The sequence below is a fragment of the Haliotis rubra genome, unplaced genomic scaffold (genome assembly GCF_003918875.1).
Source record: "Haliotis rubra isolate DU_JTF1 unplaced genomic scaffold, ASM391887v1 Scf15, whole genome shotgun sequence".
NCBI classification, from domain to species: domain Eukaryota; kingdom Metazoa; phylum Mollusca; class Gastropoda; order Lepetellida; family Haliotidae; genus Haliotis; species Haliotis rubra.
In genome coordinates this window covers 427,297-445,000 of record NW_025765447.1, presented here as the reverse complement: position 1 = coordinate 445,000, position 17,704 = coordinate 427,297, and the positions used below count along the sequence as shown (strand labels likewise).

Below are 17,704 nucleotides of genomic sequence, written 5' to 3'. Positions count from 1 at the left end.
GCATGACCACCCGATCCCATTAGTCGCCTCTTACGAGAAGCATGGGTTACTGAAGATCAATTCTAACCCGGACCTTCACGGGTCTCCCATATTGTGACATGAGGTTTTAAAAACATTTCCATCACATTATAAATCGTTGTGAAATATGTTCATAACGTTACGGAAACGAATTGACAAAAATATTTTGAAAATTTATTTTGAAACCTTGTGAAAATATTTCGAAAATGTTATGTGTTAGCTGGGAAGGCTGAGGCACACAGACATTGTATATACTGGGATGACGGCTTGTGTTTAAGATAAAGTTGTCGTGACATGTTTTACAATTGCGACAATCGAGACAACAACGGATTGATGTTCTTAAGCGTCCGAAAACCCATAATACGACAATACATGACATTATTCAAATAATAATTAAAAGAAATTTAAAAGAAACTAAAATAATGCATAATGATAAATATTTAGACATTTGAAACACATGTACTGGAATGAATTAAACCCTAACCCAGGTCACAGGAATTTTGAGAGGGGGGGGGGGGGATTTCAGGGGCTTCGAACTCCCTTGGGATCCTCCCCCATTGGCTCCGCCAACGCCCAAAAAATCTTCATTTTCTGGGGGGTGTCGAAGCCCACACACACACACACACACACACTCACTCTCTCTCTCTCTCTCTCTCTCTCTCTCTCTCTCTCTCTCTCTCTCTCTCTCTCTCTCTCTCTCTCTCTCTCTCTCTCTCTCTCTCTCTCTCTCTCTCTCTCTCTCTCTCTCTCTCTCTCTCACACACACACACCTCTGGATCCGCCAATGCAGATTTTGCTAGATGGATGTCCATTTTAAGTCTGTGGCTGTGTGTGAGCTCCTTGTCTCCTCCCTCTGTCTCACTCTCCACGAATCTGTACATTAAGATCTCTTACACTTCAGTAATCACGTCTTAGATTAAGTTGTCAAAGATAAATTCTGGAGATATCGTGAGAACAAATTAACAAAATCGAGAATTAAACAGGAATGGTTTCCCGCACGGTGATCGGAAAGAAAGTCAATAAGTTATGTTAATATCAACATCATGATAAATCATACTTTTATAATTAAATAATAAATTCCTCTGCATGACATACTGGACCTCCTTGTACATTTCCACCAGATTTTGTTCTTACGACTTGCGTGCTTACTGTACAGTACACATGACAGCTTCATATCCTAAGGAATAATCACACATCAAAAGAAAACTAAAACAACATCACAATGTTCTCGCTTTAATACTCAATCAGAACCAGAAACCATTGCTCATGTCGCCTTATTAACTAAATAAAGAAATAATCATGACACAAAAAGATCACAAGTAAGTGTTTTGAAAACATTTGAAAGACCACTTTATTAACAAATCACGGTACTCGCAGTAAACAGACAATCATCACACAAGCCACCCAATAATCATAACCATGCATAGCATAATCAAAGTAATATACTAAGAAATTGACTTAATTACCGGTAATTATGAAACAGTTAAATAGCGTTGTTGTTTTTTTGGCAATTTTACAACCCATTAATATAATAAATATTATGGTATTGTGACTATTTTTCCTGTGACCTTTTTTCCGTGACTTTATTTTCCTGTGACTTTCTTTCCTACATCGCCGCACGTGGGGCGGGTTTGTGATCTAAGGGAGATAACTCTAACAAGGCCAGACAACTGGTGACTGTTCAGATTCCTGTAAAATAGCAACGACCAGTAGATCTATATACTTCGAAGAAAGACAGGCAACTGGTATGTATCAAGACAACTGCCTGTGGTGCGATGCATAATGTATTGCTGTGATTATGACCCAGTTGATGACACATGTAGACAACTGCCCCACTGACAGGGAAACAGTGTGGTAAGCACCCGCCATAGATAAGCAGTAAACATCGTCTCGAGAGAACCAGGCAGGCGATAAGGTGTCTCTCGTGACAGCAATACATATCGACGTTATTTTCCATTGCAGCAACACCAACCTAGGTCGGATTCAGGGTCGACAGCTTCGACTAAGTGTACGCCCGCACTAGACCTATTTACGTAGATCTACTCCACACGTAACAGTGGTCCTTGGTCCACTAAAACAGCCGCACACAGACAGGCCACAGGTGAGACAACCGATAACAGCCCTGATTAGTGTCCTATAAATAATCTGCTGATAACCCTCTGATATAGACAGATTGCTGCTTGTATATTGTTGTTTTAGGTTGATCTTTATCAAGCGTATGGTCTAGGGGCAATTTCAGCTGTTTAGGAAACCACTTGGCTCGTGATGTGATAATAAATTATGAAAAATCATTTTCAAAATAACATACTTCCTCTGATCATGTGATTGGCTGGACTCATCAGTCAGTTATTTCCCCATATTAAAACACTAAACATGTTATTCTTTTGGGCATAACAGTCTTGTTTTGAAGACCAGGGTTAAAAATTGGGGTGACCCATGAAGATCCAGGTTACAATTGGTCTTCACCCAAGCAACCAAGTTTGTCATTACAGGGAACTAATGGGATTGGGTGGTCAGGCTCACTGAACATGGTTGACGTAATCGTATCTCAATAGCATAGATCGATGCTCATGATGTTGATCACTGGATTGTCTGGTCAAGACTCAATTATTCACAGACTGACACCAAATAGCTGGAATATTTAATATAATATATAGCTGGTTTAATATATTAAAATCAGTAATGTTACAAGGTATCTTAATCTAAATATGATTATGACCTAAAGGCACCTTTACAGAGGTTAAAAAAATCTCCATCGCCCGACGCCGGGGACAAGTCGGTTTTCATTTCGGGCAATCAAATAATGGTATCCTACTAGATAATTTCCACTTATGGTTTCAAACTGCAAATAAACTTGGATTTAATTTCATATCTGCTCAAAATGTAGCTATTAAATTTCCCAATGATAATAAAATAAAGTTATCTTTCTTTGCTATTTATCACTTTTCAATAAATAGTCCTGTAAACATAAACATCAAATACCATGTTGATTTATTCTTTCATAATTATATCATCATGATTATTTCATAAAATCAGGGCAAGTGGAAAATTAGTCAGGGCAAGTTACGTTCTTAAAGTCACTTGCCCTGTGGCAATTGACTTTTTAAATTTTTTTTGAACCCCTGCTTTAACATATTTTTACCTTTTTATTATTATTTTGACCTTGCAGAGATGGCAAATTTCCGCAGATCTGCTGATTTCTGGAGTTTTTATTTCAAATTGATCAATCCTGTGAATCGTCTTAATCTGTTGAGAAACCTTGAACCCCCCCCCATTTTCATAAAAAAAAAACCATTCAGTGACACAATATTAAGTTTTCAGCTAAAAATAATTTTTGTTGTTGCCATCCCCGACCTTGGGATTGGCACCGTAGTCCATAGATTCCTGATGTGACTTGGTCTTGTGAGTGGAAATATGATTGACAATGACCACAAACCATGATCAAGTTTGGCAATGGTCTTTTGAAAACGACATATAGTGAGTTCAACAATGAGGAAATAGTGATGATATTATGTCACAAGATTTAATGAAATAGTTTGACTTAGTAGCTTACATTTGTTTCTGTTGATTTCAGATCACAGCAAGTGTCAGGATTGTTTCTTGAATGATGTCAGCTCTCTCACCACGCGAGTCCGGGAGGTTTATAGCTGAGACAAGCAAAGATGTGACCATCAATCTCGATGGCGTCAAGAAGTGTGCCAAGTTTGTGAGTGTTTTACAGATTGCTTGGACTCACATCCTTTTCTTAATCTGCAGCAGGATCTTTGAACAAACTGTCACTGGATCTTGAAGACGTAACATTTTCTGCTTTCAAATCTGGAATAAATGAAAGCAACAAATCCCTTTTCACATCAATGTGAAGTCTCTGCTAAGAAATGAGTTGAAGGTCCGATCCTAACTGACATCATGTTGACAGATCCTGCACATGAGGCATATGTAGAGAAACACGACTTATCAATTATAGTACCAGTCGTTTGAAAGAATGGTGTGATCGTTAACTTTATTTGATTAGCACGTAAGCCTTTTTAGAATGGGCATGTATGTTTGTTAGTCCTGTTACAATTCACTTGTGTATTTGGTGAATCGAAACATATCCCTTCATAAATTCAATTCCTTATTCATGGTCACTAGTATTGTATATTTACGAATATGTTTAAGAGCGTGTTTTTACTAACTAGTTTATGCTGTTTGTATTTTACAAACTAGTTTGTTGTTTAACTGAGTTAATGTAATGCAAAAAGGAATGTATCCAGCCATGCTGTAGCGTAACTTATGTTATATTCAAGTGGGCCGCTTGTGGCACTGTCACAGCTATAAGCGGCATTGTTCGTGATGTATTCCAATTTTTTCATTTTATCAAAAATATCATTTAAATGTTTCAGCTTAAGCAATTACATGGCGTGTTTGATATTCTAATTTCTAGATAGCAACCATAAGGTATTGCTGAAGAAATGTTCATAATTATTTCTATATATTCGTATAAATATCGTATTCACCTCACAGTGTATTTATTCATTGCAGCACTAATGTGTGTATATGTAGAATGGTAATTGTTCCTGACTGAGTGTCATCTAGTGCTTACCTTCGGCTGACCCGTGAAGATCCGGGTTAGAATTGATCTTTACTGAAGCTAGGACTAAAGCTGTGACTAACAGGATCTGGAGGTCAGGCTTGCTGGCTTAGGTCCAGACTCAATTTTTTTTAGACTGTCGCCATATAGCTGGAATATTGCTGAGTGCGGCGAAAAACTAAACTCACTCACTCCCCGAGACGGTGAGATAGCCTAGTGGTAAAGGCGTTCGCTCATCACGCTGAAGACCCTGGTTCGATTCCCCACATGGGTACAATGTGTGAAGCCCATTTCTGGTGTCCCCTGCCGTGATGTTGCTGGAATATTGATAAAAGCAACTTAAAACCCAACTCACTCACTCACTCCCCGTCTGCTCCAGGTGTACGAGGAGGTGAAGAAGACGGGGTATGGGGTGAGATCCTGGAGGGAGAACGAACTTCACCCGAAGACAATGGACGAAGCTGCAGTGAACTGGTATGAACAAGCAGTAACCACAAGAAACACTCCCCCTTTTGTCTCCTAATCTGCCAAGGAGGTTGGGTAGCCTCATGGTTCAAGTGTTCAAGGCATGGGTTTGATTCCCCACATGGGTGCAATGTGAGAAGCCAATTTCTGGTGTCCCCTGATGTGCTATTGCTGGAATATTGCTGAAATTGATTTGGGGAAACTCGCCAAATATTTAAAAACATATTTTACAAATGGATCATATGTGTTTTTCTTGTCAAATAGCAATAACATGTTAATGATATTTTGTGACCTGAAAACTTTACTGTTACACTGGTGACCTGACCACTCATCTAAATATGGATCTTGTAAGGTCACTCAGTAAGATGAAAGACACATATTTTCCTTATAATAATATTATGGTATTCTAATTGGTCATTATAGTGTAATAAAGTACAGTGTTGCCCTGAACTATTAAAACAGTCCTTGTACTTTAAGTGTAATAGTTTAGGGCAAAAGTGTACTTTATTACACTATACATGGGGGGACAGTGAACTGTATTTCTTTAGTCACGTGATTGTACTGTGTGTTACTCCTGCAGGGTGTTCGTGGCCGATGCTCTCAACTTCTGTTTCTGGTCACGTGACCCCAGCAAGAAGTACTACGTTGACTACAAGGGCAAGAAATGGACAGGCTACTGGTGTCTGTGTGCAGCTCTCAACAGGGCTATTGAGGTGAGGTCTGGTTGGTCTGCACCAGTGGGTCTATGTTGGTGCCTATGTTTTGCCTTGTTTGAATGTAATTTACTGTATGTAATTTACTGCATGTAATTTTGGTGTATATCATGACTCTGGTCTAGTTTTAAAAAAAATTGAAGAAAAAATTTTGAAGCTAGTTATCCATTTACTTCTTTGAGTGTCATTTTTAGAAGTTGGAGAGTCAGATAAGGAAGAACTTTATGAGCAACTTATTTATTCAGGTAATGCGACATTACGATACAGATTCTTGTTATTATCATACCTGCTAGACAACGAAACAAGAAGCTGTATTGAAACGTTGCATCACCTGAATAATGACGTTCATCCATAAAGTTTGTCCTTATGTAGTTATCCATTGTTAAAGACTTCTAAAATGATACCTGTATGCTGTTGTATGAAGATGAGTATCGATATTGTATGAAGATGAGTATCGATATGCTGTTGTATGAAGATGAGTATCGATATGCTGTTGTATGAAGATGAGTATCGATATTGTATGAAGATGAGTATCGATATGCTGTTGTATGAAGACGAGTATTGATATACTGTATTATGAAGATGAGTATCGATATGCTGTTGTATGAAGACGAGTATCGATATGCTGTTGTATGAAGATAATTATAGATATGCTGTTGTATGAAGATGAGTATCGATATGCTGTTGTATGAAGATAATTATCGATATGCTGTTGTATGAAAATGAGTATCAAAATGTTGTGGTATGAAGATGAGTATCGATATGCTGTTGTATGAAGATTATTATCAATATCGATATTTGTTATCGTCCACTACGTGTAAGTATTCGGCAGCAAGGAGGGGAATACTTACACGTAGTGGACGATAACACATCAGCAGCAAGGAGGGGAATACCTACACGTAGTGGACGATAACACATCGGCAGCAAGGAGGGGAATACTTACACGTAGTGGACGATAACACTTCGGCAGCAAGGAGGGGAATACTTACACGTAGTGGACGATAACACATCGGCAGGTAAATAGTTGTGTTAAATGTGCATTTACATGTATGAAGATGAGTATCATTATGCTGTATCACCCAGGATGGTATCAACATCACTGACCCCAACTTTTATGCCAGCATCACACAGGACCAACTGGCATCCGTGTTCCGGTCGGAGTCAGAGGTAGACATTCCGCTGTTTCAGGAGAGACTGGACGTGTTGCACCAAGTGGGTCAAGTCCTCATACAGGTAACTATCTGGATAACAATCTGGCGGTGGGGTAGCTCACTGGTTGAAGCGGTTGCTCATTATGCCGATGACCCGGGTTCATTCCTCACATGGTTACAATGTGTGAAGACAATTTTGACCGTCCCCCGCTGTGATATTGCTAGAATATTGCTAAAAGTGGGGTAATAACTTTAAAAGACCAGAGACCATTTACCGAAAAGTCCAACACCTTCACTGATCTTCTCATAGTAGAAGGTCCTAAGTATCACTTGTCACAAAGGGGTCTGAAACCCTGTTAGCAGGATGTTATAAAGGAAAAACAGTGATGAAAGGATCCTTAACATAGTTTCGTTAGACAGATGAAAAAATGAACAATTTTTTTAATGAAAAAATACCTTTCTGCCTAGCAGCTTTGTATAAGATGCAGAAAAAAATGTCCAGCATGCACAAATGTTGTACCCCAAGGAACACACAGTAATATTCACTGTACAAGAATCGGAACATGAAATGTGAGCTTTTCGTTAAAACAAAATTACTACATCTTACAGTACAGGGGGGGTGGTGGGGTAGTCTAGTGGTTAAAGCGTTGGCTCGTCTCGCCAAAAACCCTGGTTCGATTCCCCACATAGGTACTATGTGTGAAGCCCATTTCTGGTGTCCCCCGCTGTGATGTTGCTGGAATATTGCTAAAAGCGGCGTAAAGCCAAACTCAAGTCAGTACAGTACAGGGTGCCATTGTACAACTGTCTGACTGAGTTTGGTTTTACGCCGTTTTTAGCATTATTCCAGCAATATCACGGCGGGGGACACCAGAAATGGGCTTCACACGTTGTACCCATGTGGGGATTCGAACCCGGGTTTTTGGCGTGACGAGCCAACGCTTTATTGTACAAAGCAATCTTAGTGCTAAGGTGACCGTAACTCCCATACCTTAACATAGACTTGAGATAGTCTTAGCGCTATGGTGACCGTAACTCCCATACCTTAACATAGACTTGAGATAGTCTTAGCGCTATGGTGACCGTAACTCCCATACCTTAACATAGACTTGAGATAGTCTTAGCGCTATGGTGACCGTAACTCCCATACCTTAACATAGACTTGAGATAGTCTTAGCGCTATGGTGACCGTAACTCCCATACCTTAACATAGACTTGAGATAGTCTTAGCGCTATGGTGACCGTAACTCCCATACCTTAACATAGACTTAAGATAGTCTTAGTGCTAAGGTTATTTTGAACAACGGCACCCAGGACTGTACACTACCTCATTACTCTGCAGGACCCTCATTTAAAGACATTTGAAATTAGTAGTTGGGTCCTGACCACTTTTGTAGCTCAAGGTGAGTGAGTGAGTGTAGGTTTATGTCACACTCAGCAATATTCCAGCTGTATGGCGGCCATCTGTAAATAATCGAGTCTGGACCAGACAATCCAGTGATCAACAGCATGAGCATCGATCTGCACAATTGGGAACCGATGGCATCTGACCAGCCAATCCTGTTAGTCACCTCTTACAACAAGGATGGGTTACTGAAGATCAATATTCTGACCTGGATCTTCACGGGTCGTAGCTGAAGGTAAAACACAGGCATAGGTTTATCATAACTTGATAGCTGAAACCTTTTACCTTTCTGTGTTTCATATTGTTGCTTCAAGAAGTTGGAATATGATCTCCAGCTGTGTATTTATCATTTACAAAATGCAACTCTATTACGCAAATATCTGTGTTGAGATGTGACTCATTTCTTTGTCAGAAATATGAGGGCAACTTCGCCAACTGTGTCAAGAAGTGCAATGGCAGTGCCAAGGATCTTCTCAACCTCATTGTTACAGAGTTCCCTCCCTTTAGAGATGAGGCTGATTATAATGGGAAAAGAGGTAAATAATTACATTGTTATTCATAGATTTGATCACTATTTGAGCCGTACCAATTTACGCCTATCAGAGGTGCACACAAAGTATGTGAGCTAAAATTCCAGTTTTCTGAGTTCCATATTTGTGGGCTGGCGATTTAGGTGCTTAATTCTGGAGTTTTGGGGAATTGCCACTGTAGTCTTCAGACATGAAGTTAAATTTAGGATACTGGTAGGGCTGGGACGGGTAGGAAAAAATGGAATCGAGTACCCGCATGTACTTACCCGAATCGGAATCGAGTACCCGGAAATGTAAGGAATACAGCGCTCTGTCAACCTTCTGAATATCCAATCACGATTTGACAGAAATTATTATAGAAAATTTGAAAGGATGGCGATAAGACATTGAAACTGATCTTAGACTATTTAATTTACGTCTGTTTAACTAATATAAAGAGTAACACCATTACTTACATTCCACGGCACTTTTCGTTCACACTGTTACTGTGACATGACAACTCATTGCTCATGTGCAAATAAATAACAGTCGTTAATAATAACATCCATTAACCGGACAATACCAAAGATGTAAATGTGTGTTACGTCAATGAGAAAGACACGTTATTTTGTCAACAAGTACACAACTACCTTCAGGTGTGATATTCTGACTGAACCTGAACCTATAAAATGTATATTAACTGAATGGAATTATATGTGATCTAAGTGAATTGTGCTTCTATATATTTCTGATAACTTTCTTCTTATTGTCATGATAATCAGTCGAACATTGCATTTGCAAATCAGAATGTGCTCTTTCAATAAACGTTCGCTTTAATATGTTAATTCATTAGTTTTAATTGATATCACCAACACATACAATCATTTAATTACAATCTCTATAAAGTGAATGTATTCAGCCTTGACACAGAGATAAAAGATGTGTTCATGAAACTGAAATGACAAAATTCAATGTAATCTTAACAGCATTTAATGAACTAACTTAATAAGCAATTAGAGTTACACAATGCAATGAACACCTTTATGTTTTACATTGTGTTTTAGAACAAGATGTTTGTTCATTGAACTTGCACTGCTTCCACAATAAATAACATGGTACCACAGAGTCGGCATTTGGTTCTCTTGCCATTTGCATCAAGCTCAAAATGAGCCCAAACACTCCACTTAGCATGCGTGTCATCCATTTTGTTCTTGGTTTGTGTTACATGCCCTTGACATTACAGAGTTCTCTCCCCTTTCCGGGTACTCGATTCCTTGGAATTGGACTCGAATCCAGCTGTACCCGATCCGGATTCGAGTACCCGAGTATCCGTCCCAGCCCGAGATACTGGTGCGTAACCCCATGGTTACTTCCTTTCAGTTTTTTGAAAGAGTAGACCATGAAAAAATATACAGCTTTTTACTGATACAATGGAATAAAGCTACCACTACAAGAAAGAACTGCTTGTATTTGTGTTTGATGATGGTTTCAGTGTCACTCCATAAGAGAGCCCAGATCCTGATCGCTGACGTCTGGGGATGCTGCGAGGGAAAGGGTCTGGGGACGTTTCACGACATTGACAGCATCACCATGTTTGCAGATTACAGGTAACACAGGTTCCACTGCTGTCAGTCTCTTCCACAGTGTTGATAGTGTACCAAGCAATTACAGGCTTGAAAATGTGTTCAGTAATTATATGTTTTTGAAGATGGCACACATATTTTTGTATTTTTTCATGCTCTAAATAGAAACATTTAAACAAAGGTTTTTAGACGATGTCTGCAAAACTGTTCATCATAGTGACAACAAGAGTGTTCATTTAGAATTCCAATTCTGTTCAATGGGGGAGTAGTTTGACAATTATTGTTTCCTTTCTTATCAAATTTGGGGCGGTGGGGTAGCCTAGTGGTCAGTGCGTCAGCTCATAGAAACCCGGTTCGGTTTTATTCACATGGGCACAATGTGTTAAGTCCAGTTCTGGTGTCCCCCGACACGATATTGCTGGAATATTGCTAAAAGCAGCGTAAAACTAAACTCACTCACTCACTCACTCTTATCAAATTTTACTTCTCCTTTTTGATGTGTGATCTAACTTCATAAGATTCATTCACACATGAACTCTGGCGGTATCTATAGCATGAAAGGAAAATGGCTATAACATCAAAGAAGAAAACAAACAAAACACTTGTGTGTGGTCAAATATGGGCGAAGTTTATTCAGTATTGGTGGCGGTATCCTGGGGGAAGATACTTGTCAAAATAATAGCCACTTGCAATTATGAAACACCTCAGTAGGCCAGGGGAGATAACCCACCAGGGTGAGCAACTCCCCTCCCTGTTCCTGTTGACAAGCAGTGGACTGCAAGCTGCCGGAGTAACTCGTGCAAAATCACGGCAAGATGTCGGAGAGTTCCCAGCAGGATCAACCCCAAGCCACAGCTATAAGCGCAAAGAAAAGGGATACTTGTGATGGGGATTTATTAACAAACATTACCTCCAGCTAACCATCCCTATTCAAATTAAGATCCTCTACATCTTATACAACACTGCACAAGTGGAAAACAAAACCCATAGTTGACAGATATAATGTTATTTACCCCTAAAAAACCAGTCTTCTACGCAACTTATTTGATAATACTGGCTGATGTAAAAATAAAGGGTATTTAATGGCTATCTGACTTTGTATTGAGTGAGTGAGTTTAGTTTTACGCCGCACTCAGCAATATTCCAACTACATGTATATGGCAGCGGTCTGTAAATAATCGAGTCTGGACCAGACAATCCAGTGATCAACAGCATGAGCATCGATCTGCGCAAGTGGCTTTGTATCGAGCCCAACCAGGTGTCCATATAGATGTGTATGTCATGTTCAACATGATTGACCTTGCTCCACTTGTCAATATTTGACAAGGGTAATTAACCAATCAGATTGCGGAAAATACTTACTATTGGTTTACAATATTTTGGGGATGGTCAACTGCTGGTTGTGCTGTAAAATAAAGGCGGGGGAAAACAGCACGTGTGTGGAAAATTGCACTTATATGACATTGAATAGAGCAAAATGGAGAAAAGTGACTGGCTCCTAAAATATGCATTTATCATAAGTGGGAAAGCAAAGTGTAACAGCAATGTCCTGAGACTTGTATCACTTCTGTGTTCAGGGTGCCACAGGTCCTGGTCTACTTTGGAGCTCTGCAGTACTCAAACACTCTCATGGACCTGCTCCGAAAGGTATGTATTTTGTAGCTTGTCTTATCATTACCTGTTAAAGAAACCTGCTGCCCCTAAATAACCATGCAAGTCAGCTGGCAGGCCTATAGTGACATCATGGTATCTTCATGTTTATAGGCCGCCTCCGTGGTGTAGTGGTTAGAGCGTCCGCCCAGAGAGCGGAAGGTCGCGGGTTCGATCATACCAAAAGATGTTAAAATATGGTACTTGTTGGTCCCTGCCTGGCGCTCGTCATTAATGGGTACAACAAGGACTGGTCGGCTCGGGAGTCAGTATACTGTGTCTGAGTGGGTATTCATGCTTCACTGCGGCATGGTATCTCAGTGGGCTAGCACTATAAAACCGGCTTCAGTCTGGGCTAGTACAAGCAGCTGCACATACACAGACACACGCATGCACGTCGTCATATGAGCGAAATATTCTCAAGCACGACGTTAAACCCAATTTCACCTCACCTCACCTCATGTTTATAATTTCTCTTGGTTGACACATCACAACTGACAAATATTTCACTGAATTCTTTTGGGCGTATGAACCAAGAACTAGATGTGTTGGCTTTTATGAGCAGAATGTATGTGTACAATACTCATCCTTCCAGTCCAGAATATCCTGGACCCCGTTTCTCAAGCATACGTAATGCTACAACTAATGTCATCCTATATTGTAACGTACATATAATATTATGACATTCACGCTACAAAATACGCAGAGCCTTTTCAGCGTAACAAATGTTCTATTTGGGATTACACTTTCTTAGTAAATCACTTCCGGTGCAGATAATATTAATAATAATGAGAGTATTTGCATAGCACTACATCCAGTTACTAATACCCGCTCATGGCACTAAGATCCAGGTTAGAATTGGTCTTCACCAAACCGTTTTTGTTATAATAGGGATTTGGTGGTCAGGCTCGCTGACTTGGTTGACACATGTCATCGTATCCCAGCTGCAAAGATCGATGCTCATGATGTTGATCACTGGACTGACTGGTCCAGACTCAATTATTGTTATGTGCGGCGTTAAACAACAAACAAACAAACAAATTTTGTAAAGCACAAATTGTAGTACTTTCGGTGTTAAGTTCACTTTATGTGCTGGTGATATGGTGCATGACTTGGAGAGTGAGGGTAAGAATCCCAGGTGTGATTGCATCCCAAGAGCTTTTTTTTACTATGACATCAAATATATTCACTCACACAATTTATCCACATTTACAACCACATGCAGACTTGATGCAGAATGTCTGTAACTGTCTCTTTTTATCTCCCCTGAAATTTCAACGACTGACTCCATGTTATTATTTGTTGTGCAGACACTCTGATGAAGAATGGCGACCGTCTGGAGGTGGAGATCCGGGGATGCAGTATATGGGCTACTGAGGTGTGTTTCTCAGTGTTTCTCAGTGTTCATGAAGATCAACAACCTGTCATCTATAAAATACAAGTCAGCTCTAAAAAGCCTGAACAAATTGGTTATAAGTAGAATAATGTTTTGTGGGATAATTAATTTCAAATCTAGGATTTTTACTGCCATTTCTTGCATAGAAATACAGGCAAAATATCACCCTTCAACATGTCCAGATAAATTCCTTGACTTGGATAATGTGTACATCAGTACACAAAAAATTATTTGTTTAAGCTCTGTTTCTTTATGTGTTGTCTTACTTTTGTATCACATCATGAATATTCATATTTATATTCATGTAATTGTAATTGTACCAATTGTGGCACTTCCATTAACTCAAATCTTTACCGACCTGTGAAGATATGGTTTAGAACTGGTGTTGCTTGTTGTAAGAGGCGACTGATTAGAAAGGCTCACTGATTTGGTTGACCCATGTCATCATTAGTGTCAGACCGCTGCCATATTTGAATCCCAGTTCCATGAAATTGTTTTGGTAGCTCTGTAACTAGTCCTGTATATGGAATCCATGAAGATCCAGGTTAGAATTGATCTTCAACAACCCTTGTTTGTGGTAAGACGCAACTGAGGTAAGAGGTAAGAGGATCGGGTGGTCAGGCTTGCTTGATGACATGTCATCGTATCCCAGTTACGTAAATCGATGCTCATGCTGTTGATCGCTGGATTATCAGGTCCAGACTTGATTATGTACAGACCGCCGCCATATAGCTGGAATATTTCTGAGTGCGGCGTAAAACTAAACTTTCTCGCTCACTCACCCTGTATATGGACAGACAGATCACATAGAAATATTGCCATGAAGTTGGACAAGCCAGTCTTGTACAGTGAGTGAGTGAGTTAACTTTTACGCCACACTCAGCAATATTCCAGCTATATGGCGGCGGTCTGTAAATAATCGAGTCTGGACCAGAAAATCCAGTGATCAACAGCATGAGCATCGATCTGTGCAATTGGGAACTGATGACATGTGTCAACCAAGTCAGCGAGCCTAACCACCCAATCCCATTAGTCGCCTCTTTCGACAAGCATGGGTTACTGAAGACAAATTCTAACCCGGACCTTCACGGGTCAGTCTTGTGGAATGTGCTGCATCAATAAGATAATTGGTTTGTCAGGGCCAGGGAGATTAGCCATCTTCTGATGACTCTTGTCCTTCATTGCCTTCAGAGATTGTATTTATTGTGTTTTCAGCTGGTGTGTGAGGAAGCCAAACGATTGAAGGAAGCAGACAGTGACACCCTGGACTTTCAGATCAACTCCATTCTCATTGATGAGTTTCTGTGGGACTTCAGACGAGCTCATGTTCAGGAAACAGACTCTATACCATATCACAAAGTACGCTGTATTTATTACTGATGAGAAACAAACCTTCACCCTGATCGGTTGTGTTTGGTTAACACTGTGACACCCTACAATAAATCATATTGGAAGAAACTTTGAGTGTTCTGGAAAGACAGACTGGTAATAGGAACCTGACAAAGTCACAGCCAGGAACAGACAAAATTCTTATCAGCCACTGTGTAACTTCAGCATATGTTTGGTTCATTGTTTTTTATACAAATGTTTTTGTTTATATCCAGACTAATAGGACACAAACAAAGACAGGCAGGCTAGTCTATATTTTAACTTTTCTTGATGTTAACTGATAATTCCTCTTTGTGAATATATCTATTCCCTCTCTATCAGGGGTGGGTGGGTAGCCTAGTGGTTAAAGTGTTTGCTAGTCATGAAGACCCAAGTTTTATTCCCCATATGGGTACAATGTCTGAAGCCCATTTCTGGTGATATTGCTTTAAATATTGCTAAAAGCGGCATAAAACTTAACGCTCTCTCTCTCATCCTCAGTTCCAGAACCAAATTATTTTTCTTTCCATCCCCTCTTCTGTCTTAAGTACTCAGCCATCCTCTTTGTTTGAGTGAATATCTGCCTGGAGAGCACTCTCATCATATAGGTGAGGTGAAATCGGGTTTAACGTCGTGCTTCTGAATATTTCGACCTAATCATGATGATGTAATTATGAAAGCATGCGTGTGGTATGTGTATGTGCGACTTAAGCCGGTTTTATAGTGCTAGCCCAGTGATATACCATGCTGCAGTGAAGCATGAATGTCCCACTCAGACACATTATACTGACTCCGAGCCGACCAGTCCTTGTTGAACCCATTAATGCCGAGCGCCAGGCAGGGACCAACAAGTACCATATTTTAACATCTTTTGGTATGAGGCGGCCGGGATTGAACCCGCGACCTTCCGCTCTCCGGGCGGACACTCTAACCACTACACCACGGAGGCGGTCCTCATCATATAGAAAAAGGTTAAATGATGGTGTATGTTTATGATTGTTTGTGAACTGTATTACAAAAATGTGTTGCCTGTGTACTCCAAAAAGAAATAAAATGGTAAAAAACGTTTTCAGTACATTATGGCCTGCCTCGCACCCAGCACTGAGGGCATGAATCAAAGTCGGTTTGGAGACTGGTGCCTGTAAACTGTATGTTATCTCAGTTTGGTAGTACTTTAATACTGCATTAGACTATTACTAACAGCCAAACTCCTTTCAGACCCGCGAAGATAGCATGGGTCATCAACAACCCATGCTTGTCACAAAAGGCGAAAAATAGATTCAATTATTTACCAACCACTACCATAGAATATGGCATTCGTCACCACTTGCCCCTTTCCGTAACCGCTATTCGGCTTGTCCCGGAATAACACCAGTTGGTCACGAATGGGAATATGGCTGAGTGTGGCGTTCAACAGCAAACAGAAAAACTCAGTCTAACCTGTTCTCAATTCGATTACTGTTGAACAGCCAAAGTGTGAACCAGTCTTTTGTCTACATACAGGGAATAGTTATGCCAGATATTTGTTAATCTGGACATTTCAAATGTTCTTCATTGATGGGGTTTCAGTTTTAATATGTTTAAAACTGTATGGCAAGAGGGATGACTAACTTCAAAATAGTCAACTTCTCTATTAGTTCATGTGGAGCGATATTCAAGCAGCTTCAGCCTCTGGTGCCGACATGTAGCAACTTTTGAGATACAATTAAGCACGCACTTTCACTGAGTTCAAAGGGTATCATACCACTCTTGCTCTTTGTTTCATTATATTGTAGTCGTTCATGCTTTAACTACTTGTTTGCATGCTTGGTGCCAAAAGTATTCGGCACTTGACGTCATTTCCATAGACGTACATGTTAATTTAGTGTAGCATAAATAATTTTCATGAATGTAATTTTCGTAAGATCCAAGTCTAATTTTGCACATTTGTTAGGAATCATCTTACCTACATTCATATAAATTCTGTTTAATTTTCCGTTGCTTATTTATCGAATGGCAACATTTTAATCAACATGTGTACGGTGCCGTGAACTCCTTTAACATGGCGGCCTATGGGATTGTGCATTGTGGAACCATACGTAAGTTGATAAATGTGTTGTCATTAGTTAAATAGTGGTCGGAAAATAAAATTGAACTGAAATTATGTGCGCAGAGCAGAGATGAATTCAAATTTGACTGTCAAATTTTACAAACATCCATCCTAAACTCACTTCATGAATATTTTTTGTGCTAGACTGAAATAACATGTAAGTCTATGGAAATTACGTCAAGTGTCCGAATACTTTTGGCACGGGACAGACAGCTGCATGGGAGTCTGTCTGCCACATGCACTAGGCTGTTGTGTTTAGGCGTTTGAATCAAACATGGTGCAGGTGTGTTTCAGCATCCTTGTTTTTCGCTGTTTTAAACAATGTTTCATTTCACTCAAACTCAACGAATATCGAATCAGTTGCTTCAATGCATTTTCAACATGTTGTTTAAAGTGCCTATTAAGCACATAAAAAGTTGCCTTCACCTTAGAGTATAAATGACCTCACCACGTTTCAGTTTATATAAGACTATCAAATTGAAGGCTGTTCCCATATTTTTTTGTTTGTAGTATATTTACCAGATTTGTGAGTGTGTGTCTGCCCGACATTCGTGCATGAATTATTGGGCAATATTCATGATGTGTACTTGCATAGTACTCATTTCTATGATTATGTAGTTCAAAGATTCGCGTTTATCATTACTTACATTGCTTTACACTTGAGGGCAAGATGCACAATGCCAGTCCCCGTGAGTTTCACGTAAGAGGTACACGTCTAGGACCAGCATCACTTCTGTCTGCTTGCGCACTCATTTCTTACGGAAGTGATTTACAGAGACTTGCGGTT

The 17,704-nt window shown here is 39.8% G+C and overlaps 1 protein-coding gene across 1 annotated transcript; it reads left to right on the top strand.

The window, feature by feature from the left end:
• Positions 1-1,671: 1,671 nt before the first annotated feature.
• Positions 1,672-15,222, top strand: LOC124270133 (queuosine salvage protein-like). The gene is made up of 11 exons (XM_046705151.1): positions 1,672-1,763; positions 1,981-2,119; positions 3,593-3,724; positions 4,968-5,062; positions 5,634-5,766; positions 6,850-6,999; positions 8,735-8,858; positions 10,324-10,438; positions 11,992-12,056; positions 13,369-13,442; positions 14,676-15,222. Exons 3-11 carry the CDS (start codon positions 3,623-3,625, stop codon positions 14,838-14,840), a joined length of 1,023 nt encoding a protein of 340 aa, XP_046561107.1. The 5' UTR covers positions 1,672-1,763; positions 1,981-2,119; positions 3,593-3,622; the 3' UTR covers positions 14,841-15,222.
• Positions 15,223-17,704: the final 2,482 nt, after the last annotated feature.